Source organism: Mauremys mutica, chromosome 10 (genome assembly GCF_020497125.1).
Source record: "Mauremys mutica isolate MM-2020 ecotype Southern chromosome 10, ASM2049712v1, whole genome shotgun sequence".
Lineage (NCBI taxonomy): Eukaryota > Metazoa > Chordata > Testudines > Geoemydidae > Mauremys > Mauremys mutica.
In genome coordinates this window covers 22,122,517-22,148,438 of record NC_059081.1, presented here as the reverse complement: position 1 = coordinate 22,148,438, position 25,922 = coordinate 22,122,517, and the positions used below count along the sequence as shown (strand labels likewise).

Genomic DNA, 25,922 nt, shown 5'->3' with positions numbered 1-25,922 from the left:
AGACCAAAAAAAAAAAAAGGTATGATCAAATTGCAAAAAGAGCTGGCGCCTAAATTACATCCTAAGAAAATATCTTACAGAAAACAACCCCTCCAAGGCTAATGAAGTTGAATTAAAATCTGTTAAATCAGCTCATGAGCAACTATTATCAGAGAGTGCTCATATATCACTTCTACTAGCCAAATACAAGATATATGAAAAGGTGGAATACAGCCAGCAGTATGTTAGCACATTTACTAAAAGGAAATCAAATCTCCTGCCTACCAGAAATTAAAAATCAAATAGGGAGCCAATTTACTCATAATAGAGATATTAATAAAGTTCTCGGTGTTTTCTATAAAATCCTGGATAATGCTATATTTTGTAAAGAAATATGGTAAATCTTTCTAAGGTGTTTCAACAAGATTAAATTAAATATGAAGCAACAGTCCCACCTAAAGATATTTCTGAACTGTGACTTCTGACTTAAAGGAGATTCAAATGGTTTTGATTATTATGATGTATTTAGTGAACCATTCACACACTCCTTAATCCCTTGAATGGATCTTTGAGGGAACAGTATCTAGATGAAATTCTAAATAATTCATACGTCTGACTGAACTATAAAATAAAAATTTAAAGATCCAGGGAGTTATGCTTCCACTAAGTCTTGATTGTTTCTGAAAACAGAAATCACAATATTAATGCAAGCGCTCAATGAGATTGCAACCTTTATTAGACAGAATTTATGAATTATTACCAAATTGGATTTGTCTGCAACAGGAATCAATCCACATTATGGGGGTTTTAGGTCACTGGCTGGAGATAGTCATATATTGCAGAAGAGGTGTTTAAAAGGTAGTGGGGTTAGGGCCTGACATTTGCAGTAGGTGTAATGACTTAAACATGAGAATGAGTGAGTGTGTGCATGTAAACACAGTAATGTATTCCTCTATGTGATAGTCTTTGCTCAGGAGTTGCTCGGTAGGGGAGTGTCACTTAGTGGTCAGGGCTTAGGCCTATGACATGCAGGGGATTGCTGGTAAGGGAGCCAGGCCCTCCCACTCCACTGGGATCTGACCCAAGGCCTGTGGAGAGCTGTCAGTGATCTGACAACCTGAGGATGCTTAAGGCTACCCCTCTGCAATTGTCCCCAAGTCACCATTTGGGTTTAGAAGGCATGAAGGGTCTCCGATCACCACAAAGCACCTTCTGGTGGCTGCGTATAGCATGGTAGCTCTTTTCCTCAATCGGGTGGTAACCGCCTCCTTCTGTGGTATGGCTCACCCTCCTGGGCAAGCTCAGTCCTAGGGCTTTCTCCTGCTGGGGCAGTCCAGACTCCATACAAGAGGGAGAGGACAATGCTTCCCTCTCAGGCTGTCTCTGTAGCAGGTTCTCCCTTCCCTCAGGGAGGGCCCTTTGGGCAGTTGTCATGGGGAGAGATTCTGCCTTTCCTTCAGCTCTCCTCTACTGGAGCTGCAGGTCTGTTCTTTTCCCTGGTCTGCCACCACATGAGCTGCTCCCCTGCCTCTTCACCCCTCCTTCCTACAGGTGTGGTGGGGCTGGCTGACCCCAGAGCAATTCCTTAACCCATTGTTTTCCAGTGTGGAGTTTGTATATCCAATAACACTCTAGTTTTAGAAGTTCTGTTACATCCTCTTTGTCCTACAGGATTTGAATAATGTCTCTCATTTGTGTGTGATATGGAGGAATAGCGTTTTTATTTTCAAGGTGAATTAAGGCACTGAATACTAAATATTATTTGTAATGTAGTAGTGGCACCAAAAGCCCCAGTCAACATTAAGACTCCATTGCACTGGGCACAGTAAAAAACACTTAAGTAGTAATCAAACCTGTATTTTTAATTATACGAAGCAGCAAACAGTCTTAAAGATCCTAATAAAAGCAACTTTGAAGACTGGACTCACAGTTTAGATGAAACTGAACATAAGTGGATGCTTTACGCTGGTAAATTTTGCTTTGGGTGTTTGTGATGGGTATGGCCTTGACCACCCAATATGAATTGTATGTGCTATATAAAAAAAGTGATGAGTATGAATTAATACTGAAGGATGAGTTGTACTCTGATAAATTCCCTTTGTTCTATTCCAGCAACATAGAGGATTTATAGCTTCCTGGAACAGACTTTGTATTATTGCCTTCCTGTCCTTTTTGAATTTCCATTCCACAGCACATTCTGAAATGTTAGGGGTGCTAATGAGAGTTGGGTGATTATACCTAAATAGATAATGCACCAGACAGTAAATGGCACTCCAGAATATACAACATAGTTCCTGGAGTTTGTAGCACCAATTAAAGCTTCTGCTTGTACACTGCAACTGGCTTCCTTCCTACATCTCTTTACATCAGCCCTTTACACAAAGAAAAGTTGGTGCTGGGATCCAGAAAATCCTCAGCCACTGGAAGAGCTCATCTGGAACTGTTCCTGCTGGTGTAAATCGAACAATCCCAAGGCTACTGTAATATAGACAAGGGGCCAAATCACCACTAGGGTTGCAGGGAGAAACAGAAAGATAGCTTATAACAGCACCTGCATCCCTCCCCTCTTCCATAGGTCAGGTCAACTGAAATAAAGTGTGTGTATCATCTGGCAATTCAGTCAGGATTAGAGCTGTACAGAGAAAAGTAATTCATTTGGAACAACCCCCCAACATTTCAGAATGTGCTGTGAAATTGAACTTCAAAAAGGAATGCAACTGTCGAACCTGGGAGCCCTGGGTTCCCTGGCTCAGAGGCAGGTCATCTGGTGGCCTGCTCTGGAATAACAGACCCTGGATGTCCTAGGAGCCGAGGCTGCCAAGGAGCCACAAGCCTGGGAGCCAGCACACCCAGGGCTTCCAGCTTCCCAGCTACCGGTTATCATGCCTGATGGGCAACTGGGAGGCTGCAAGCCTAGTGGAGCCAGTATCCTTTGGGCTTGGGAGCCACGGCGTCCAGGTTCCTGGATCCCCATCAGATTGCCTGACAAGCTGCAGAGGAGCTGCAGTCGGGGAGCTCAGAAGTCAGGGTGACCAGGCTCTTGGCTTCCTGTCAGCTGCAGGTGGGCTACTAAGCAGCTAGGCAGGTGAGCTGGGAGGAAACCATGCGGCCCATCACAACTTACTCGAAATGCAACAGTCTCCATAAAACGTCTTGATTTTGATGAATCAGCATTGGATAAGAGAGAACTTGTAGAGGATAAGACTCTAAATAAGATGCTCTCACTTACAACACAAGGTCTGGCCTTTTGAAAGGAATAAAGTTGTCAGAGGGCAACATTTTAAAAAAAATCATTCATAAAATCCAAAAAAATTATATGGTACATGAGATGACTCCAGCCACATATGAGTAAGCAATACATTTTATCCTTATTTTATAGATAGGAAATCTAAGGCTCAGAGAAGTTGGGTGATTTCTTCAAGAGGCTCACTGGATAAGTGATTTCAGCATGGGACAGAAGGCAAAAGTCCTGGGCTCTAATCCTGATACTGATTTACTTTGGGATCCTCAGCAAGTCACCTTTCCTATTTTTTTCCTTTGTAAAATGTAGGTAATAATATATATGGCCTAGATAATAATTGTAAAGTTCTGTATGAAGGTGCAAAGAAATGTCAAGGCTAGCTAGTGGAAGAGGTGGGAACAGAACTCAGGACCATGCTTTTCAAAACTGACACATACATTGGCAGATTTACATGAAATAGGATTCTCACGTTTTCATAGGTGTGATGGGGCCCCTGCCCCACAGTGGGCTCTAAGGGATTAATAGAACCCTATAGAGGCTGCACAGGAGGCAGCCAATTAGAGAAGGAGTGAAGGAAGCAGCCAGTCAGGGCCAAGCAGGCCCATATAAAAAAGGAGCTGCAGGACAGAGGAGGGCAGTTCTCTGCCCAGAGTCCAGGGAGGAAGAATTGTGTCCCTGGAGGGCTGAGAGAACTGCCAGCACCCTGGACAGTGTCGTGCTGCTAGAAGGGACTAGGGGAGCAAGCGACAGCTCCTGGATGTCTGCTGGGCTTTGCAGGCTGAGGCCCTGCGGTAAGGGCAAAGAGGATGTGGGGGCCATGAGGAAGTGCACAGACGATTCGCTGCAGTTGTCACTAAAGGAAGTGGCTGAACAGCGGACTGCAGGTCCTCTGGAAAGGGGGAGCACAGTGTGTGTCACGGCCAGAGGTCTGTATTGCTGAAGAGGATGCCGCGGTCCTTGGAAAGATGTGGGTCCTAGAGCAGGAGTGATGGCAGTTAGCCACCACCAGAGGAGGGTGCCCTGGCAAACGGAGATAATCCCCGGGACAGCCAGCAGGAGGCACCAGAGTGGTGAGTGAACCCAGTTACCACAGGTTCAACTGAAAACTTTCAGTTCCCCAAAAGTTTGTGGAAAACCATAATTTTGGGAAATGTGATTGGATGCAATGAAATGGTGAAAAATTGTCTAGGAATGAACTGTTGGGTGACATGGAAGGAATAAAGGGAATGTGAGTGGCATATTACCATGCACACACAAAAATCAATTTCACCTAGCTCTAATGGATAACATTATTGTGACATATTTATGGCTATATAGGACTACAAACATACACAGCTCTTTATAAACAGAAAGATACATTCCTTGTCCCAAGGATATTAAAGTCTAAATAAGTCATAGAAATATAGGGCTGGATGGGATCTTGAGACATCATCTCATCTAGCCTTCTGTGCTGAAGCAGGACCAAGTATACCTAGACCATCCCTGATAGGTGTTTGTGTATGCTGTTCTTAAAAACCTCCAATGATGGGGATTTCACAACATCCCTTGGAAATCTATTCCAGTGCTTAACTATCCTCATATCCCTGGACCTGAACAACAACTGATCACTGTCCCCATTATAACATTCTTTAATGTATCTGAAGACTGTTATCAGGATCTCCCTAGGACTTCTTTTCTCAAGACTAAACATGCCAAGATTGGTTGGTTTTTTTTGTTGTTTTGGGGTTTTTTTTAAATCTTTCCTCATAGGTCAGCTTTTCTAAACCTTTTTTCAATTTACTTGCTCTCCTCTGGACTCTCTCCAATTAGTCTACATCCTTCCTATGAAAGGGGGTGTCCCAAACCAGATACTTTACTCCAGCTGAGGCCTCACCAGTGCCAAGTAGAGCAGGACAATTACCTCTTGTGTCTTATACATATGACACTCCTGTTGATATACCCCAGAATCTTATTAGGCTTTCTTGCAATTACATCACTTATATTCATTTTGTGATCCACTATAAGTCCTAGACTTTTTTTCAGAAGCACTACTGCCTAGCCAGTTACTCCCCATTTTGTAGTTATGCATTTGATTCTTCATTCATAAATGTAGTACTTTGTGCTTGTCTATATTTAATTTCATCTTGTTGATTTCAGACCAGTTCTGCAACTTGTCAAGATCCTTTTGAATTCTAATCCTGTTCTCTGAAGTGCTTGCAACCCCTCCCAGCTTGGTCATCTGCAAGTTTTATAAGCACACTTTCCACAACATTATCTAAGTTATTAATGAAAATATTGAATACCAGACTCAGGACGAACCTGTGTGGGATGCCACAAAGGGTGTTGTGAAGGCCAATACTATAACGTAGTTCAAAAAGGAGCTAGATAGATTCATGGAAGATAGCTCCATCAATGGCTATTAGCCAGGATGGGCAGTAATGGTGTCCCTAGCCTCTGTTTGCCAGAAGCTGGGTTTGGGTGACAGGGCATGGATCACTTGATGATAACCTGTCTGTTCATTCCCTTTGGGGCACCTGCCATTGGCCACTGTCAGAGGACAGGAGACTGGGCTTGATGGACCTTTGGTCTGATCCAGTATGGCCATTCTTATGTTACCGGTATATGTCTCGCCAATATGACATCAAACCATTGATAATTACTCTTGAGTATGGTCTTTCAACCAGTTTTGAACCCACGTTACAGTAATTTCATCTAGACCCATATTTCTCTAGTTTGCTTTTGAGAATGTCATGTGTAATTGTGCCAAAAACCTCAATAAAATCAAGATATGTAATGTCTACACCATCCCCGCATCAACAAGACCAGTAATTCTGATGAAGACAGAAATAATCGGAAGCCCAAAGCTGAAAAGATAAGAATGGGAATAGATGGAATGCACATTAACCAGCCTCTCCTTTGTAACCTAAAACTCCTTCCAAAGCTAAATAATGCTCTTGGATATTTGCCATTCACATGGCGATTCCAAGAACATACCCCTGCAGCCCCATCATGGGTCTAGATTGGCCTAATAAATCACTTGTCCCAAGACAATGCAATTAAACCTAATTAGCCTGTGCCTTTATTCTTAAACTGTCTCTTCCCATGGGAGATTTTAGCTTTTGGTTTTTAAATTAGCTTAAGGAGCTAAATTGCTCTCATTGACTTGGCAGGGAAACAGTTTACTTCTGTCATAGTCTAGGATAGTTTATGCACTCAGGAGACACTTATTGCATTTCATGAACAGCTTACAGCTATATTACCTAACAATTTGCATCCACTGGTACTAATAACAGATCTTTCTACAAACTGCACCCTGTACATTTTTTATCAGTGACCACTAACTTTTGACCTTGATCCACTGAGCACAACTTCTTGGAAATCTCCTATAGTGCTCCTTCACGTTCTTCCTTTGGCCTGGTTGCTGTTTATTGGCTTGCTTTTCAGAAGGGCTGAGATCTGCAGCTCCAGTTGACCTCAAGAGGCATGAAGGTCAATGAAAATCAAGACATGTGTCTATTGTCCATATAAACACCTTCACAAAAGCAGCCATAGTTTTTTCCAGCATAGACTAAGCAACATTACTGCCCTATTTGAGAACCATGTTTTCTTCCTTAGAATAACTCTATTCCCAAAGATGGGCAGATGTGTTATCTTTACAGCAGCTTCAGCCATGTTGGGCACAGCACTGAGGGCTCTAATCCCAAAATATGGTGATGTGGCATTTCCTCAGGAATAAGATAATGGTAATAAGAAACCCAACAAACTAGCGTAAAATGTCATAGGAGCCGAGAACACTTACCAGCTGGAAGGGATGGAGATGCAACAATCAGATGCAAAGCAGACAGCTTATAGGCTTGACTTTCAGAGATGCAGAACATCTGCATTCTGTCAATGGAGTTGTGGGTACTCAGGACCTCTGAATCATCAGGCAGCTTAGATGGTATTTGCTTGTTTTTAATCAGCTTAAAGACCCAGCTATCAGGAAGGCATACTGGGATAAGGTTTTTGTAAGAGGACGAACCCAGGCCCTTGAGTTTTTGTTAGGGACCATGCAATCAAAAAGAAAGGCAATCCTCCAGAAAAGGTTCAATTCTCACCTTTCTAACCACCAAAAACCAAACAGCCAAGATCTTGTTTGAAGATCCTAAGCTTTTCAAAGTGAGAGACTGGTGTGTATGAAATAGCAATGGCCTTCTTGTTTTTCCTTTGGATATTTTGTTTCTATAATAAAATTGACACTTTTTTGGATATCAGCTGTTTCCAGTGTGTACAGCATTCCTCCAGCACATCGCACAAACTATATATTTTTAAACTCAATTTTAGCGCAGACTAGCAGCAGGTAAAGGCTTGATAAATCCTTTAGTTTTAAACACTAGACGGTGTACAATATTCCTTTACTCTTCTGCCAAGGCTTATCTATTATTCTCCTTGCTGCTTTACATACATTTATTTTCTTTTCATCTTATTAAATGGTGCTGTACTTATTATAAGGATTCAGCTAGGAACTTTTTTTCTTTTTCCTCTAATCCAGGACTCAGTCAGTTTGTTTTTCACAGCAGTTGTGCCAGTAGAAAACAGGATTAAAGAAACTGCTCAATTATAACTACAAATACTATAATATAAATACTTTTTTCCAGAGTGCCTTCCATTCCAAGCACTTTACAGATATTATTTTTTTCCTTATAACAATCCTGTCAGTAAGTTTTGTTGTTCTCATTTTTAGAAATTGGGAAACTGAGGCACATACATACAAACATAAGTTAAGAAGGAGAAATTCACAAAGAAGCTAGACATCTGTCATTTGTACCTTTGAACATCTCTCCCTGAGTGATCCACCTGAGGCTACACAGCAACTGTGTAGTATAGCCAGGAATATGACAAAATTTCCTCCTTCGTAGCCTTAAACTTACAGAATTAGACTCTCTTTCTTCACCAGAAAAAAAGAAACATTGAGTATTTGTTTCAGCACCAAACTTAGGGAATCAAATGCTAATCATACAGGTTCAGTCCTGACCAGGGGCGGCTCCAGGCCCCAGTACGCCAAGCGCGTGCTTAAGCGGCATGCCGCGGGGGGGGGGGGGGGCGCTGCCGGTCGCCGGGAGGGTGGCAGGCGGCTCCGGTGGACCTCCTGCAGGCGTGCCTGCAGACAGTCCACTGGTCCCGCGGCTTCGGTGGAGCATCTGCAGGCACGTCTGTGGGAGGTCAACCGGAGCCGCGGGACCAGCAGACACTCCACAGGCAAGTCTGCGGGAGGTCCATCGGAGCCTCGGGACCGGCGACCGGCAGAGCGCCCCCCGCGGTGTGCCACCGTGCTTGGGGCGGCAAAATGGCTAGAGCCGCCCCTGGTCCTGACACTCAGTCCTTGCTCTGATTGAGACCACACCTCTTTATTATAAAATATCAGTGTATACCTATGTGGGAAAACCATCTTAGTCTAAGCGGACTGAATCTGTTTACATTCTAAAAGGTGGAACAGATATTGAAAGGCTAAATTCAGCCCTGGTGTTAGAAGTGGTCTCAACTCTTGTCAAAGTCAACAAACTAGCGACCATTGACATCAAAAGTCAATTTGGCCCAAAGTTTCCACTAAAGGAAGAAAGGAAAGATAAGCTAGAAAAATGCCATCTAACATTTCAGGTAAAGATGCTTAATAATGCTGAACAGAAATACCCTGACTTCTGGGCTCTAGAGTCAGTCTGTGTCTTATGCTCTCCTGTTGGAGATGTCCTGATCTGGCCCATCAGATATTTAATTAATTATACAGAGAGGGAGAGATACTGACTCTAGAGCCCAGTGGTTAAAGTACTCATATGGGAAATTTAATGACTGTTTAACTATATATGCAAAGTGGAACAGCTCCAAAAGGGGAGATTGAAAGAGACCCATCCCAGAACAGCCAGTAACCTGATGGTCAGGGCACTCAGCTGGGATGTGGAAGATCTTCAGTCAGCTTCCTGGTCTACAGTAGGCAGAGAGGGACTTGGATGTGGGTCTCCCATCTCCCAGGATAGTGGCCTGACCATCAGGCTATTAGCTATTCCTGTATGGGTTGGTCTCTTTCTCTCTCCTTTTTAACAAAATTTTGAAAAATCAGTTTCACCTAATGTGGAAGAGGAAAAAATGTTGAACTTTCGAAAAGTTTGCGGGATGAGAAAACCATTTCTCACCCTGTGCCCTGGTTTACCTTGGCCTCTAATTTATACTTGCTAATTATAGGCAAGAGGTCCTTTGGCATACACCTCGGATTTTCATCTTTGAAAGATGGCCAGAATGTACATTTTACATTACAAGGCAATAAAATATTTTGATAAATATAATTGCCTAGTCAATAGCTTGAATATGAAGGATGAGAAAAGTTAAAGAAATCAATATGGTTGGTTAAAGTGGTTTATATAATATGGCCATGGGTTAAAAACAACCTGTCAAATCATTTAAATGACACAGATAAACTGGATTGGAATTTAATTACCTACTTCAGGGGTGGCTGAAAGATAAAGAAATGAAAAGATATTCTGGGCTTCTGTGTTTGAATGAACTTGTCTGGCCACTGGGTGTCATCCTTGATTCAAATGACGATTAAAGACTTTTTAGATACAGCATAAAATCTGCAACTTCAATAGCAGTTAAATTCCACTCTCTTTGATTGTACAGCATACAGCAAATTGTTCTGCATTTAAATCAGCTATAAAGTTGAACACTTTGACATAGACAAATTCTCTTTTGTCTCACTGCTTTATTTGGAAACCTGAAATGGCTGGGTGATGAGGGAGGGGGAAAAGGAATGCAACTGGGACATATTAACAACAAACAATTTGATCTTCAAGTCTCAGTATACACAAAAGAACTATGGCTATTAAGGTCTCAACAAAAATTACATCTGAAAGCTTAGGATCATATTCTATTCTTAATTTTTTCACTATCCTGCTGGTCTACATTTCTAACATTTGGCTGGATTTAGGGCTCTGATCCTTAATTCTGATTCGAGCATGTTATAGAGATAAAGATAGGGCCTCGCCTCCAAGTTCAGATGAAGATCTTGATCTGAACTTCAAAGTTCTCTGGTGCTTGGACCCAGAGTTTGGCTTCAGCACCATCTCCAATGTGTACAGCAGAAATCTCTTAACTGGGTCACCGGTTGGAAAGGTCTGTAACATGTAGATATATTTGTACTTTAAAATGTTCATTTACCTTGGCATAATGACTACATATGGGGAAACTGGTTAAAGGTAATAAAAAGGTAATAATTGGAGATATACCAATCTCCTAGAACTGGAAGGGACCTCGAAAGGTCATTGAGTCCAGCCCCCTGCCTTCACTAGCAGGACCAATTTTTGCCCCAGATCCCTAAGTGGCCCCCTCGAGGATTGAACTCACAACCCTAGGTTTAGCAGGCCAATGCTCAAACCACTGAGCTAATCTTAACCCATTCCACAAAGTCAAGCTGGTACATGTACCAAGGTTTCAAAAGCTGAAGAAAGGGATCCAATCCCCTATGTGTCTTTTTCACACACACCCCCAAAAGTAAATCACAACTCCCACTTTGTCTCCAGAAGGCTCACCACAAAGTCCCTTTCCTCTCTTCTGTCCCCAACATCTCCCCCTAATCAGGGCTGGCTCCAACTTTTTTTGCCGCCCCAAGCAGCGAAGCAGGGAGGGGGAGGAGGAGATAAAGCCGCGATTGGCAGCACTTCGGCAGCAGCTCTATTGTGCCACTTCATTCTTCAGCAGCAATTTGGTGGCGGGTCCTTCACTCCGAGAGGGACTCAGGGACCTGCTGCCGAATTGCTAGCAAAGACCCAGATGGGCTGCCCCTTTCCATTGGCCGCCCCAAGCACCTGCTTCCTTTGCTGGTGCCTGGAGCCAACCCTGCCCCCAATGAGACCCTGACCCCTTTCTTCTTCCACCCACCCCAAACAGGCTTGAAGATCCTTGTAGGATCCAGCAGGCCTGGCCACATTAGCCCCAGAGTGCATTGTGTGTATCTGACTGGGCAGAGCCTAAGAGTGCTCTTGAACACAACAGCAATAAGAGATGGCTATTCTGTATGTTTTGTTGGGAAAACTCCACAAGGACCATAAAAATGTGACCAGGCCTAGAGTGATAGAAAAGTGCAGAGATGGGCTAGATAGTTTGTCTTTTTTTAGACCTGAAAACCTACTGGGAGGTTAAGGAGCAGGGAACAGAAGGTGCATCTTTTGGAGCAGATGATTTAATCTTTTGAGTGAAGGAGAAGGGACTTATACAGAGAGGACAAAGAGCAAGTAGTTCAAGGAAAATAGTAATGAGGGAGAAAGAAAGATGGGAGACCAAAAATGGGGGAGAAGTACTTGGTGGAATAGTTCAGAAGAGCATCTAGTCTTGTTGGTGTTTGCCTCAAGCAAATTAAAACGTGTGATGATCAGCTTATAAATGGCTGTACGCCCTACAATGAGTTCTGTTGTGAGCAGTTGAGATGATTCCAAGAACCAATCAGCATTATTGTGTTATCTATTAGGAGTCTAGACAGTCTAGGAGCTGCACATAATGTAATATAACTGGTTACAATAATATTATTTCTCTTTGAAACTAGATTTAGTTTTCCTTGTCCCAGCTAAAATAAAAAAGTACCAGCAATTTCTCCAGGTGTTACATCAGAAAAGAAGTGTTTACACTTGTTGATGTATTTAAAAAAATCACAATCTGACTATTTTTAAAATATACGACAGCATCTATGTAACATTTTTAACAAGTACTTCTTTGTACGCAGCCAACCTCTGTTCAGAGACTATAGCTTTACATGAATTATAAAGTCTTTGAGAAAACAGATCTTCATGTAATGCTTCCTAGCTATAAAAGTAGATATTATAATGAAAACATGCCACTATTAGAGAACTATTAGTCAGAGCTAAAACAGTCTTTGATTTTGTTCACCAACCACAGACTACGTTGTGGGTTTTTTTGTTTTTCTGTTTTTTGGGGTTTTTTTTTAAGTCTAACTTTAAAAGGGAGACTTAAAAGGGTGAGATCTTTTATGGGACCAACTTCTGTTGGTGGAAAGGCCAAGCTTTTGAGCTTAGAAAAAGCTCTTCTTCAGGTCCAAGAAAGGTATTCAGTGTTTAAATTTTAAAAGAAAATTTGATGTATTCTCTTTATATTAAACTGTCTTTTAGACACAATTAGGTTTACTTATTTTTAATGTTATAACCGTTTCCTCTTATTAGATTTATTGGGCTCTGATTTCAGGTTTACATGCAGATGACCTATGTAGGATGTGTACATGTATGTATTAATGGAGTTTAAAACTATTATAATTTACTAAAATTCTCAGTCACCAGTTTAGCATAAAATGAGGTTAATTAACTGTTGCTTGAACTTGTATTAGCCAGTATTTAGAGTATAGCTGAAAAGTGAAATTGCCAATTAAAAAAAACCCGTCGGTCAACAAAAACTGGAAATCACAATCCATTTTAGGGCAAGCATGAGCACTTATTTTCTGTAATGTAATTTGAAATATCCCTGCATATACACTTTTAATTTCAACACCCTTATACACTACTACTTATAATTTAGGGCAAAACAGAAGAGTTAAGCAATTCCATATTAGAGATGCAAGAAAACAAAAATCCACATGGATTTTTCTTGGTTTCACCTTATGGGTTGGATGTTTGTTTTTAAACAGGCTTCTGATCCTGCAATGAACTCTGAGCAGATGGAACTCCACACCTCACTGATCTCAGTGGGACTCCATATAGACATCAGGAGCTGCACATGTGGAGTTCATTGTAGCATTGTGAACTAAGCCCATGACCCTGGTAAACCACTTGCTGACCCAGATAACCCTTCTTCACGTGAGTAATCCCATTCAAGTTTGCAGTGTTATACCCATGCTGGTCCCAGGATATTAGAGAGATGGTGGGTTAGGTAATATCTTTTATTGGACCAATTTCTGTTGGTGAAAGAGACAAGCTTTTGAGCTACACAGAGCTGAAGAAGAACTCTGGGTAAGATTGAAAGCTTGTCTCTCTCACTAAGAGACATCGGTCCAATAACAGATACTACCTCAGCCACCCGGTCTCTCTAATCCCATTCATGTCAGTGGGATTACTTCTGAAAGTACATATTGGCTTGACTAGGCATTTAAACTCAGCCTATGTTGGTTTAAAAACTCTGAGGTTTGAAACTTGGATGCCACTTGGTTGGTTTGCCTGCATAAAACCGATTCATTCTAACCACAAACTGAAAGCAAACGTCAAGGGGTGAAAACCAAATGGATTGAAATGCAAAAAAAATCTCATGAACCTTTCTGAAGGAAAACTGCAAAGATGTACACAGCTCTATTCCTATCCCCTCTGAGGGGGAAAAAAGCAGCTTTTATTTTGTTTGTTTTTCAGATGTGGTCACATTTATCCATTTTCTTTTGGGGGGGAGGAGAAAAGGCAAAATTATTAGATGTTGTATACTGTTCTAGCTTCAACTATAAGTACCTATTTATATAAGACAAGGTCCAAAATAGGAACTGTACAATTGAATTCCCTCAAATTTGGGAATGAGGATTGTTGATAAGTATCCCTAATTCTGAACCCTCCCTAAGTGCTCTCTGTTTCAAATGAATTTTTAAGAGAACAGCCCCTTTAACCAGGAGACACCAGTCCAAAATAGGGTGACCAGACAGCAAATGTGAAAAATTGGGATGGAGGTGGGGGGTAATAGGTGCCTATATAAGAAAGTCTCAAATATTGGGACTCTCCCTGTAAAATCAGGACATCTGGTCACCCTAGTCCAAAATTGTGGGAATTCTCACAAGAATAAACTATACTTGTGATTTCCTACCCTCAAGATATTGAGCTCAGAAGACTTTCAGTATTTGGGGCCAAAATCTCAGAAGAGACTCTTATGAAGTTCTAATATTGTTGAACCAGAACTCCAGCCCTGGCTGGACCTGGAAGCTGACCCTCTAAAACCTTATCCTCAGTCAGTCAAATGGAATAAATCAGCAGTGTCACAAAGGCAACAGTGTATTTTGACAGAGAAAGAGAGAAGTGTTTTCCCATTTAAACTGTACAACACCCCTGTGGGCGTTCTTCGATATGTAGAAATACTTACGCTGGTTTTATAGTCTGGGAATGTTTCTCATGAATGTAGGCACCAGCCAGGCCCCCAGCTCCAGAATTTAAATACTGTAAAGAGTATATGAAGACGTAGACATTTTGCTCTCATTATTTCTCACATGCAGCATTCCCTCATCCTCCCTCCATAAAGACAGGATGATTATACAATTTCAATCAGGATTTTAGCTGAAGCTCTTTGGTCTCATCTATTGTATTAAAGTTGTGAGCTTGTTGAAAATAGATAGTGTTAAATATTTAATTTCTTCAGATTTGTCTTAAAAACCACCATACCCAAGATAGGTGCATTTATACCTTAGCCAAAGCTTCTGTTTGAGTTTTGGTCCAAGGGGCCAGTACAATTCCTAATTAATCTGACCCTCTTAGCCCTCTGTTCACTGAGACATAATTATTAAAAACATTCTCAAATGCTAGAGCAACTCTCACCTTGTAGGAACACCAGCAGGCAAAATCTACTCCCCACTCATGTAAATGCAGTTCTATATTACCAGCAGCATGAGCCAGGTCAAAGCCAACATAGCAACCCTAAAGGAAAGAGAGGACTTTAATAGACTCCCTAAAAGGATAATCACCATAAAAGTGACTCTGCAAAAAGATAAATGGATAGTTGTGCACATCTGCTCCCCATATCATAGCACCATCAATGTCATATCTGTTTGATTTGGTGATAGAAACAAGTTGTGTACAATGTGTGTGTATCCATCCTCAAATGAATAGTTTTATGGGCTTCTATTCAAGGACACAATTTTAGGCCCCCAAATTTGATCCACTGTAACACTGTGATGGTACGAGAAAAAAATATTAACAACAAATAAAAGAGTGCATTTAAGAGACATGTTTTGACATGCTGCAGCGACAAGGATAAATTATTTACATCAGTTACACAGTAAGGGTCTGATTTTCAGAGCTGCTAAATATTTGAAGCTCTCATTGCCTTTGCAATTTTGGAAGCTTAGCACTTACGGAAATCTGTCCCTTAGAATTTTGTAACAGGTGACGTAGCCTCATATACAGTACCATGCATTTTAAAATTGATTGTACTTGTCCTTACAATATACTAACTCCCCCACTCCTCTCTCTACTTCCTGTAAAGGTTCTAGAATGGCCATATCTAGGGAACTGAAAGTTTGGAATAAGGAAGGAGCATGAAACAAAACGTTGTTTTATACACAAAACTACCACTAGATGGCAGCGTTTTTAAATTAAAAGAGTGATCTAAAACGTGTACTATCATGCTACCCCGTTAAAGTGAAGAAAAATAATAGCGTATTTTGTGCATGGACTACAAGTTAATACTATTTTACATTTTTCTCTAAAGACAAACAGACTTTTTACAAGTGGCATGGTAGGAATGAGAGTGATAGCATGGACTTTAATACATCTAAGCCTGTAATAAAACAAAGGATTTTTTAAAACTCTCTTTTGCTGTCTCTTGTACAAAAGGCATCTCAGCTAAATTATTAAAAGAATACTTTAGTGCACTTAATCCCCTCTTAAAAAACTGTCTAGCTAACCGAATGAAACAGCATATACAAAAGTGTGACACACTAATTCTAATGAAGCTGCTAATGAATTTGTGGAGCTGTAAAATTCTCTCAAAATGATGGGATGAACTGCCAGCACCTCATCACTTACCCAATATAAATATTAATGATGAGGGAACTGAAATAGGGGCAGAGTTCAGGTTTGGTTTGATAAGCATTCTAGCCTTCACATAGCAAGAACTTGTCTACATAGGAACATTGAGGATATTTAAGATGAATCAACTAAAGGAATGAAGTTAATGTGCATTAAACACCTCCGTGAATGCTCTCATTCTGAAGTTAAGCAGCCTTCACTTGTACTTCTAAATGAGACCGTCCACAGAGGGTTTATTGCACATTAACTTTGCAGCTTTTGTTGATTCATTTTAAATTTTCTGAGTGTAGACATGCCCTGAACTATAGCTCATCTGAAGATCTTTCACTAGATTCTCATTGGTTCCAGTCAAAATCAGGATTATTGGGAATAGCCATTCCCAAAGAACATGCCAGCTTTCTACAAAAGCAACTTTAAAAGCAAAAAGAAGAGAACAAAGAAAGCCTGTAGTTTAAAATGTCTGCCATATCTTTGTTGTTGTAGATGTGTTGGTCCCAGGATATTCAAGATACAAGGTGGGTGAGGTAATATCTTTTATTGGACCAATTTCTTTTGATGAAAGAGACAAGCTTTTGAATTACACAGAGCTCTTCTTTAGGTACTTCATATTGTAAAGAATAAGTTCAGTGAGGTAGCACACAACTCATTACAAGGATGGATTGCCTTGTGGTTAAGGCACCAGAGTGGGACCTTGAAGATCTGAATTCAGTGCCAATGGATTTCCTGTATGACCTTGGGCAAGTTTCATTTCCTTTTACCTCAAGTTGCCATTTCTGAACTGAGGATGATCATGCTTCCCTACCTGATGTGTGGCACAGTTATGTGAACAGTAAGACTCTCTATATATAGATTTTAAATGGCAATTAAAGCAAACTGAAAGAGCTCTCACTGCACCAACTGTGCAGGGAGGGGAGCTGTGTGAGAATGTTGCTTACAGAGACCATGTGGAGCTCTCCATCTGCTTTTGGCAGAGGAGAGGGATATGGGGTCCCCACTGCAACCTCATCTTTATTTCAACTTCTGAAAGGCATTGTTGGAAAGTGTCTGGGTAGTTGCTGGTAACTGGCAGGTAGCAGCTCAGCGTGGTCAATGACATTTGAAGAGAAAGAATTGACAGCTTCATGCAAGCACAGCTGGGACATTGTAGAAAGGAAGTCAGGAAGAGAAATGAAGATGAAGGATTTTAAAGCATTTCCTACTGGGACTAGAGAGATTAAAAATAGTGTACATGGTGTACACAGAGAGCTAAAGGCACAGTATTTTTATTACATAATTTATTATACAAAAGTGAACTTGGAAGTTAAAGTTTCCTAGAAGTTGCCCATTTCTTAAGTGGTTCAGGAGATTGGAGAGTTAGCCCCTAAAAGCAAAGATGAAAAAAAGAAAGTAATGCTATCCCCTCCACTGCCTACACCCTGCTGAGGAGACTTTGGCACAATATGTAGTCATTTTCATTTATCTGAGAGACCGAAGATGGAAAAATAGCTTGAGGTGATTTTTCAAGCTTAATTTAGTTCATTTAATATTTAATGGCTTAATGAAGCTGTCTGTGTTCAGAGTTTTCACTCTGGGAGGAATCTTAGTTTAAGCAGAGAATTTAGGAAATTGATTTAAAAAAATTCAAAAGGAAATCAGTAATTTAATTCATAAATAATTGACCTCAGTCTTCTTAAAACACTTTTTCAGACCTTTCTGAACTTGCATCTTAAATCTCTGTTTAAGCAGTTTTAGGGCAATCATTGTGGTGTACCATTTAAACTCCATGTTTAAAAGATTTTAAAGACTTCTTGTGAAAAACATTTCCCTCTGCTACATTGTTTGACAACAATACTTAATAGGTTGTTTACAAATTATATTTATTTCCTTTCTCTCATCACACTTTCAATTTTCATTTTACATTTCCTTCCCTCTTTTCTCTTCTGTTCTCCCTACTTTACTTTCTGTTCATGAGATGTGCTGGTTTATTAGTCATGAGTGTAGTGAGTCTTGCATTCTGATCTGAACATGAGATGATTACAGCTCATTCCAGTCTATTTTGGCATCCCAAAGATTACAGCTTCCTTTTGATAAAGTTTTGCCACTGGCTCTGAAGAGTTTAATTCTAGCCACTAACAGTTTCATCATCTCCAAAAGGGGCAGAAAGATGTGGTCTTTAAGGTAACTGAGCTTCAGTCCACCAAAAGCCAGAAAGACTAGGGTGAGGAGTTGAATGGGTAGCCGTGGAAAGTACAGAGCATTAGAGTGATGTCATGTGATACTGCAAGTCTTCCCTGCCTAAATGTCACTAAGTGCTGACATGGAGGGCTGATGCCTTCAGGGGATGGGGATGAGGATGAGGTCAGCTCAGGATAGTTTTTCTAGTTATCACTTCTGTTTTATCTGGGTACATCTTAAACCAACTTTCATCCATCTGCTTATTTCCATGAAACATTATAACATCTGTGTGATGGCTTGAGTCCTGGCCACTGAGGAGAGAAAAGTAAGTGTCACTTGCATATTGGTCAAACAACTTTTCCAAGATCGTTCATATATAAACTGAACAGATTGGAGCAGGTGAGATAGTTCCATGCAGAACAGTACACGTGAAAGCTCCTGTGAACGAGGAACAGTTGCTTTTCATAAACTATCTGGGATCTGTCAAAGATGAATGAATGAAGTCAGCTCAATGCTTTCCCAGACTACTCCTACTAGGCTGTGTAACTGAGTTAGCAGCATTTTGTGCTTAATGGTGTTGCAGGCAGTAGTATAAATATAGATATTTCATTAATGGTTGCTGGTAGATTACCAAATTTATCAATGCCTTCTTCAGATTAGGCAATTAAAGGGCTCAGGTGTTCCTTGCTAGTTTTCCATCAGCCACAAGGGGCAATATTCCTCTAGGACATTTATTTGGGTGATTAGGAGCGTAAATAATTTATCCCTAAATCTATTCATAACCCAAAGATTAAGAAGTATCTGGGTTTGGATGTAACCTGAGTGATTCCTATTGTTGCACAGTGAACATGAGTTCTCCATCTAGTGAGTCTATAATGAAATACAATATAAAGGAAAAATTCAGTCTAAAGTAAAAACATAGATTCCTGAACTTTTTTTTTTTTTTTGCAGTGAGAGATTATCAACCTCATCTGTTCCCATTGACAACTGAGCAACTCACTCTCTTCCCAATAGAGATTGCATAATAGTTCTGTATCAGTTACATCAAGACCTTATATGATAAAGCAATATTGACAAATTAATCATGTATTTTAACCATCTTATATATGAAAAATTGATTGTTGCTTTAAAAAAAAGAATAAAAATACTTAATTTAGCTGTTCAATTAATCTCTCCCTCCTATGTATACATTTTTTCCTGCTCCTGCTGATCAAATGTGCATGCCATCTTCTCTTCTCCCCTGCCACTTAGGCCTTGTCTACGTAAGAGCAGCTCATTTCAGTTTAATTTACACTAATTTCTAATTGAATTCAGCTAAACCAAAATAGGGCTGATTTAAATCAAAATAAGAGTGTTCACACAGGGATTTGCACTAGTTAAACTAAATTGGTTTAAAGTCACACCCTTAGGTAAAATGGTGCAACTTTCCTGAGTAGACAAAGTCTTGGTTCCCTTTTCTCCTGGACATTTTTCTCTCCTTTGTGGCTCTGGTCTAGGGGGATGGTTCATGTACCACTACCCCTTTTCTCATGTAACAGTGGCCCCTAATGTACACAGCTAGTCTGGATCCCCTCTGTTTCCAGTTACTTTTAAAGGCTTCTCAGATCTTCTCTGTAAGGAGAAGCCTGGAAACTTGTGGAAGCAGCTTCAAACCAGTTCTGTCAACACCCATGTCACCTATGAACTCTCCACAGACCACAGACTGGAAATTGCTGAAGTAAATGTCTTCAATATTTCAGGTGTCTGAGTATAGAAGAGTTTGTTGACTTTGTATAAATGTATAGTATTTAGACATTGCAGGGGGCAGTACCTAAAAGGATCTTTGAATGACTAAAATTTCTTGTCATGTTTTTAAGGTCTCCCTGACCAGCAACACATGAATAGTGCTTAGAACTACACCTTTGTGTTGCATGAGTTTTCAGTAAATTTAGGATCCTGAATCCACCCTCCCCAGGTCCTGAACATTACTGCATCAAAGGGGTTAAAGCACTTGACTTTCAATGGAAGTTGGCTCCTCAAGGAAGGGAGGTGCTCAACTGATACATGTCTCATTCCACCTTTATTTGGAATCATTAAAGCTTTGTAGATTTGCAGACAGAAGAGACACTATTTGGCTTCCAATTCTTGATGCTAATGGGATGGATGATTGCTGGAAATTCACTGTCTTCTAAAGTATTTCTATCGCATAGATGTAATAAAACGTGTGACTTAGATATATATCCACACAAATCCACCAATAAGCTCTAATGGGGACATTGTGGTCTGTACACCTTCCTGTACACACACCTCTAGCTCCTAATAATAATATACTAACATAGAATATACTACTTGGATTGCCTTTCATCAAAGGATATCAGGATTTTCTGAAAAACCAAGGGTGAAATTCTGACCTTATGAAGGGACAGGATTTCATCCTAATGCTTGTAAATACCCCAACGAGCTCGGTACATTGCTGTTCCGTTAAGAGATGGGCAACATGGACATGACTTGCCAAGGTCATAGAGCCCCACAACGCCCTCAAGAACTTTTCTCATTCTGATTTGAGGACTATCGTTTTTCCTGTGTCTAAGACCCATTACAGGCAGAGTCACCTTCATCTTGCTTTGCCTATTCTACAGAGTTTACTTTTTCTCTAGTCACCAACCAGCAGTTGCCTCAGATAACACTGAGATACCAATCCCAGAAAAGCTTAAATATAGTACAGAATGTATGACTAATTTTCCTAATATTGAAAACATACAACATGCATACCTGAACACATAGGGCCTGATGCACTTAACTCCAGCTTTCCAGTGAGTGAATGCTTTCATCGCCCCCAGTATAACCTTCTTTTATGAACTGATACAGTACACTAGCATTTGGCTACATCCTCTTTCTATCAGACTATCCTTCCCTTTAATTAAAAGACAGTGTTGTGAGGCTTGATTCATTAGAGTTAGCCAGGGACTATGTGATCCTCAAGGAAGATGGTTTATAGACATAATTACTAGATCTATGTGGCTCTAAAATGTGCAGACCTAAATTCACCCAAGCCAGTGCAATGCCAGCTTTAAGCCTGGCAAGGGGCAGATGCAGTTACCATTGCCTGTCCTCCCTTGCAGTTTCTGGCACAAGGGAAAGCAGCTTTATGTTGCATTTAGAAAAATTAGATTGCTCAGTGGGTGCACTCAATGTTTGCATCCCACGGTCTCTTTAGCTAACTCGTGGACCTGCATTTGTGCCCAAGGGGCTCAGCAGAGGAGAGACAGAATGTATAACAACAAATGGAAGCCCTGGTATGATCAGGACTGAAGCCTCAAAAGGGTTAACTGTTCAGATACAGATACACTGCAGGTTTGTAGGAATCCAGTAACATCCAGTATGTTAATTCCTTGAGTATCTCAGGTCAGATAAGATATATCCAATAAAAAATGTGCTTCCTGATAAGTCTGCTGATCTCTTGTGGATAAGAAAACTTAATTAAGACTCTACCTTCCCCTGCATTCTGGAGGCAATCAAGATAGTTAAAAGAATTCACAGTAAGTCTCTACTACACTGTCTGCAAGCTTCCAAGTCTGAGTCATTGTACTGAAAACCAGTCATCTCATGAAGGTGATATACTCAGTATCCTGCCTGTCTCCTGTTAACTAATCAGCTGAGTCAGAAGCTGTCAGCTCCACAAGGAACTCACCTTGCCCGACTGACTGGAGGCAAAATGCTGTGATAGCAGTTGCCAGTGAGTGGGTGAAAAGAAAGAGAACATAGCTAAATTCTGTTTAAATATAGAAATCTAATGCACAGTTTTGTAGGTTTTAAAGAGTTTGGGATGATCATTTCCTTCCCCATTCAGAACTCTTAAGGAAGAGCCCTGCAGAATTTAATAAAGAATAATAGCCTTTCTATAAATTTTTTTAAGTCACCCAATAAGATTTCTATGGGAAATGCAAGAATATGATTATGACTTTCTATAAATCTTTAGAGTGATTTAAACAGACCCCCTATATGTTACATACCTGTCCAATTCATTGGGTGGGGGGGAAGGATTATTTTAAACCGATTTTAGAGAAGTAGTCTTGAAACAATTCTACCTTTTCTTGGCCAGCCTTTGTTATTCTGGGGATGTCAAACAGCTGTCCTGTGTAGTACTGCACTCCACTCAGCAAAATTACAGCAACAGAGTCCCCTTCCTTCTCAATTATGTCAAGGATATCTTCAATTCTCAAGGTCTCCTCCTCCTAAAATAAAGTTAAAGCACATGTTTTACATCTACCCTGGCAGTAATGAAACTGTCATTTCTTATTTCACAATCTATATTTTACTATGTGCTGTGCTGCGTGCATAGGGAGATCAAAAGCGTATCCTAGCACAGCAATGATCTGCAAAGGTAGAGACAGGAAATAGCCTTTGAGTAGGTTACTTCAAAAAATCAAAAATCATTAGCAACTTATTTTCTAGGTGGTAGATTCTTAAAAACATTTGTTTTGCTTTCCAACGTGCTTCACTCCTCTCAATATTTCAGACAGTTTTAATTTACAATATAAAAAGATCTTGGTGCAAACAGAATACATAATGATTTTTATATGGCATTTAAAAATAGTGACACCCAAAAGTCTTAAAAGCTGCCTATCAGGTCTCACCCTTATTTTTCAGCACACTTCGTTTCCCACAGGAAGCTGTTCTAAATCTGCCATATTTATATTTCAAAAAATGGTACGTCTGACATAATCAGAAGTACCAAAAAAATCCCAAACCTGAAGTCATTAAATATAAATAAATTTCAACAGAAAAATCTAATTTTTATTCTTTATAGTAAGATTTTCTGCCTCCTTCCCTCCACATTTCTTCCCACAAAGTAGCATGTAAAAACACTACTATCTAGGGATCACCTAGGCAGTGAAACCTCAGAATGAAATTAAATTTGCTACTGCAAAGAGCTTGGGTAAAATTTGCTAAATTGGAAGTAACTGCTATTATCTTAACAATCTTTGAACATCTATCAAGGATTCAGGAGCAGGCTCTCTCTCCTCACGGGATTACTCAGATTTTAGAATCCAATGTTCATCATCCATACTATAGTTAGGTGGCAAAGTTCTTAATGTTGAGTAGGGATGGTAATGCAATCTCTCTAAATAATCTGAATTAAATATTTCTTGAAGCAGACTCTTTCCTTAGGTTGTGATAATAAAGATACAGTATGTTATCTTTATGGCAATTTTTTAAGACAGAAAACTATAAGGAAGCTACATGCTGATGCTTCTGAATTTTGCATTCTTTTAGGAACCTATTGTGTTATGGCAATCAGAAAATGTACTATAGAATAACTGTTTTGAAAGATTATTTTCTTCCTAAGAGATAAATCCAGCAATTTAAGTCAGACAACACAGATAATATTGGTACTTAAAGTCAGAAATGTATGGAGAGCAACAGAATAGACAATTAGTGACCACATGAATAGAAATAGAAGAGATGCATGTACATAACAAATGACAACATATGCTAAAAAATTTGGGGGGACAACACCTCCATTCTTGTACTAACTACATATATATAGCCAATGCTAACTAAGCATATATAGCCAGTTTTAACAAGGAGAGAAGAGTTCTGACATTTATATCCCTCACAAACCTTGCGTGGCTGTATCATGAGCATGCATTTCTCCACATCAAGTCCGTGAAGCTGAAGCTGAGACTCAACAGCATACTGAAAAAGAATTAACATAGTACAATTTAGCAAAGCAAACAGAGATTTTAAAAGAAACGGCTGAGATTTTTAGATCAAATCTACACAGACAACTTTCATTAAATTAGTGGGTGAAATCCTGGCCCCATTAAATTAAATGGGCCAAAACTCCTATTGACTTCAGTGAGCCAAGGCTCTTTGGAGTAGGGACTGTCTTTTGTTCTGTGCCTGAACAGCATCTAACACACACAATGGGGTTCTAGTCCATGACCTGGGCTCATAGGCACTACTAATAATAATTCCACTCAATGTCTATATCTCCAAGACAGCTTTGAATACCTCAGCCAATGGTTTTGTCACTAAAGATACTGTATTGATAATATTTGGGGGGGTAATGTCAAATATAGTCAAACAGAAATACTGTGATATAGACAGTAATTATAGTACAGTGGTCTGAGGTGAGGGCAGTTGCAAAGCTTATTATTGGGGTGTCAAAGGAACATAAATAGAGGGCACAGAGTTTGCACAAATGAAGTTATAGTGAACAAAGGCAAATGTAACTGTTGAGCTCTGTAGCCTAGAATAAAGGCAATCTGAACTTCATGCATCCGCGTAACTGTCTTTGTTACAAATAATCCTATGAGTGATATTTGGAGTCATTTTATTGTGCCTTAAAGATAAAATTTCGTATCAATTTCCAAGAGTTTACTGAGTTGATGATTAAGTAGCACTGGGCCACAAACTCGAAGATTAATTTGCTGTAAACTGTGACACACAAACTATTGTTTCCTATTTCATAGCACACAAATTATGTTTGAACTAGTAATTTAAAATGCTAAAAAACAAGTATTTCCATCTCTGTCTGGGGAAATACAAGTGTTAATGTTGTGAGTTTTCTATTGATTTGGTTTCCATAAAGTAAAACAACAACATGAATTAATAAAACAGCTACAACTTCAGTTGATTTAGGCCAGCAGTTTGTTCAATGTCTTTAAAAAGACTAATAAATCAATGTACCCATTCAATCTTTTCATCTTGTAGCATTTTTATTTGAACGAAAGGAATAAAACTACAATCTGTAAAACATGCTGAGCTCAAAAGCATCTGACAGTTTTTATTTTTATTGTAATGGTACTTGGACAAGATTAGCTAATAAATATTCAAATCAGGCTACTGATACTCTTTCCAAAATATGATTAATAATACAAATATTGTGAAATATGAATTTCTTACATGGTCGGAGGGAAAGGCTTTGGCTTCTAGAAGAATTTTATAACGACTTGGAGTAGGGCTAAAAAAAGATAACTGTTAAAAAAAAATGATATATTGAAACATTTATCTAAGCCAAGACTAAAGAATTGATCCCCATGTATAATTTAAGAAAAATACAAACAATTTGCATTTTTGTAGAGCATGTCAAAATAATCCCAGAGCACTTGAAAATATTTAGTCTTTACAATACTCTTTGACGTAGAAAACTTTTATAACATTGTATCCATTTTATAGATTTGTAAATATGGCCACGGAGAGTTTAAGGGTGAAATCCCTATCTTTTTTAAGATAATGGCAACATTCTCACTGACTTCAGTGAGGCCAGAATTTCACCCCACATGATTTGGCCAAGGTCATACAAGCAAATTACTGGCAGAGACAGAAATAAAACACAGTAATCCTGATTTTCCATCCCCCTGCTCGAATCACCAAGATCAGATTATTCTCTTCTGTAGAAAAGCCTGCAGAGGAAGCGCAGAGCTTTCCGCAAAGTTCCCATATCATCCTCTGGTGATGGGAGTGGTCAGGGGCGGCTCTAGGCACCAGCAAAACAAGCTGGTGCCTAGGGCGGCAAAATCTAGGGGGCGTCCCCTGCGGCCGGGGGGGGGGCGGCAGGCTGGGCCGGCGGACCTGCCGCAGTCATGCCTGCAGGAGGTCCACCGGAGCCCCGGGACGACTGGACCTGCCGCAGGCATGACTGCGGAGGGGGCGCTCGTCCCGCGGCTTGGCTGGACCTCCCGCAGGCATGACTGCGGCAGCTCAAGCGGAGCCGCCGGACCCGTGAACCGTCCGCAGCCGCGAGAGGTCCAGCCGAGCCACGCGGGACCAGTGGTCCCTCTGCAGTCATGCCCGCGGGAGGTCCGCTGCTCCCGCGGCTCCGGGGCACCTCCCGCGCA

At 40.3% G+C, this 25,922-nt stretch overlaps 1 protein-coding gene across 14 annotated transcripts in view; it reads right to left on the bottom strand.

Moving 5' to 3' along the window:
• KYNU (kynureninase) overlaps positions 1–25,922 on the bottom strand; it is a 134,366-nt gene that overhangs the window by 21,548 nt on the left and 86,896 nt on the right. For all 14 annotated transcript variants that reach the window (XM_045032905.1, XM_045032894.1, XM_045032901.1 and 11 more), the window contains 5 exons: positions 24,988–25,059; positions 23,701–23,775; positions 22,164–22,310; positions 14,731–14,829; positions 14,282–14,355 (listed from right to left, as the gene is read on the bottom strand). In XM_045032905.1, the coding sequence (XP_044888840.1) occupies positions 14,282–14,355; positions 14,731–14,829; positions 22,164–22,310; positions 23,701–23,775; positions 24,988–25,059 (467 nt within the window). The remainder of the gene's footprint in view (positions 1–14,281; positions 14,356–14,730; positions 14,830–22,163; positions 22,311–23,700; positions 23,776–24,987; positions 25,060–25,922) is intronic.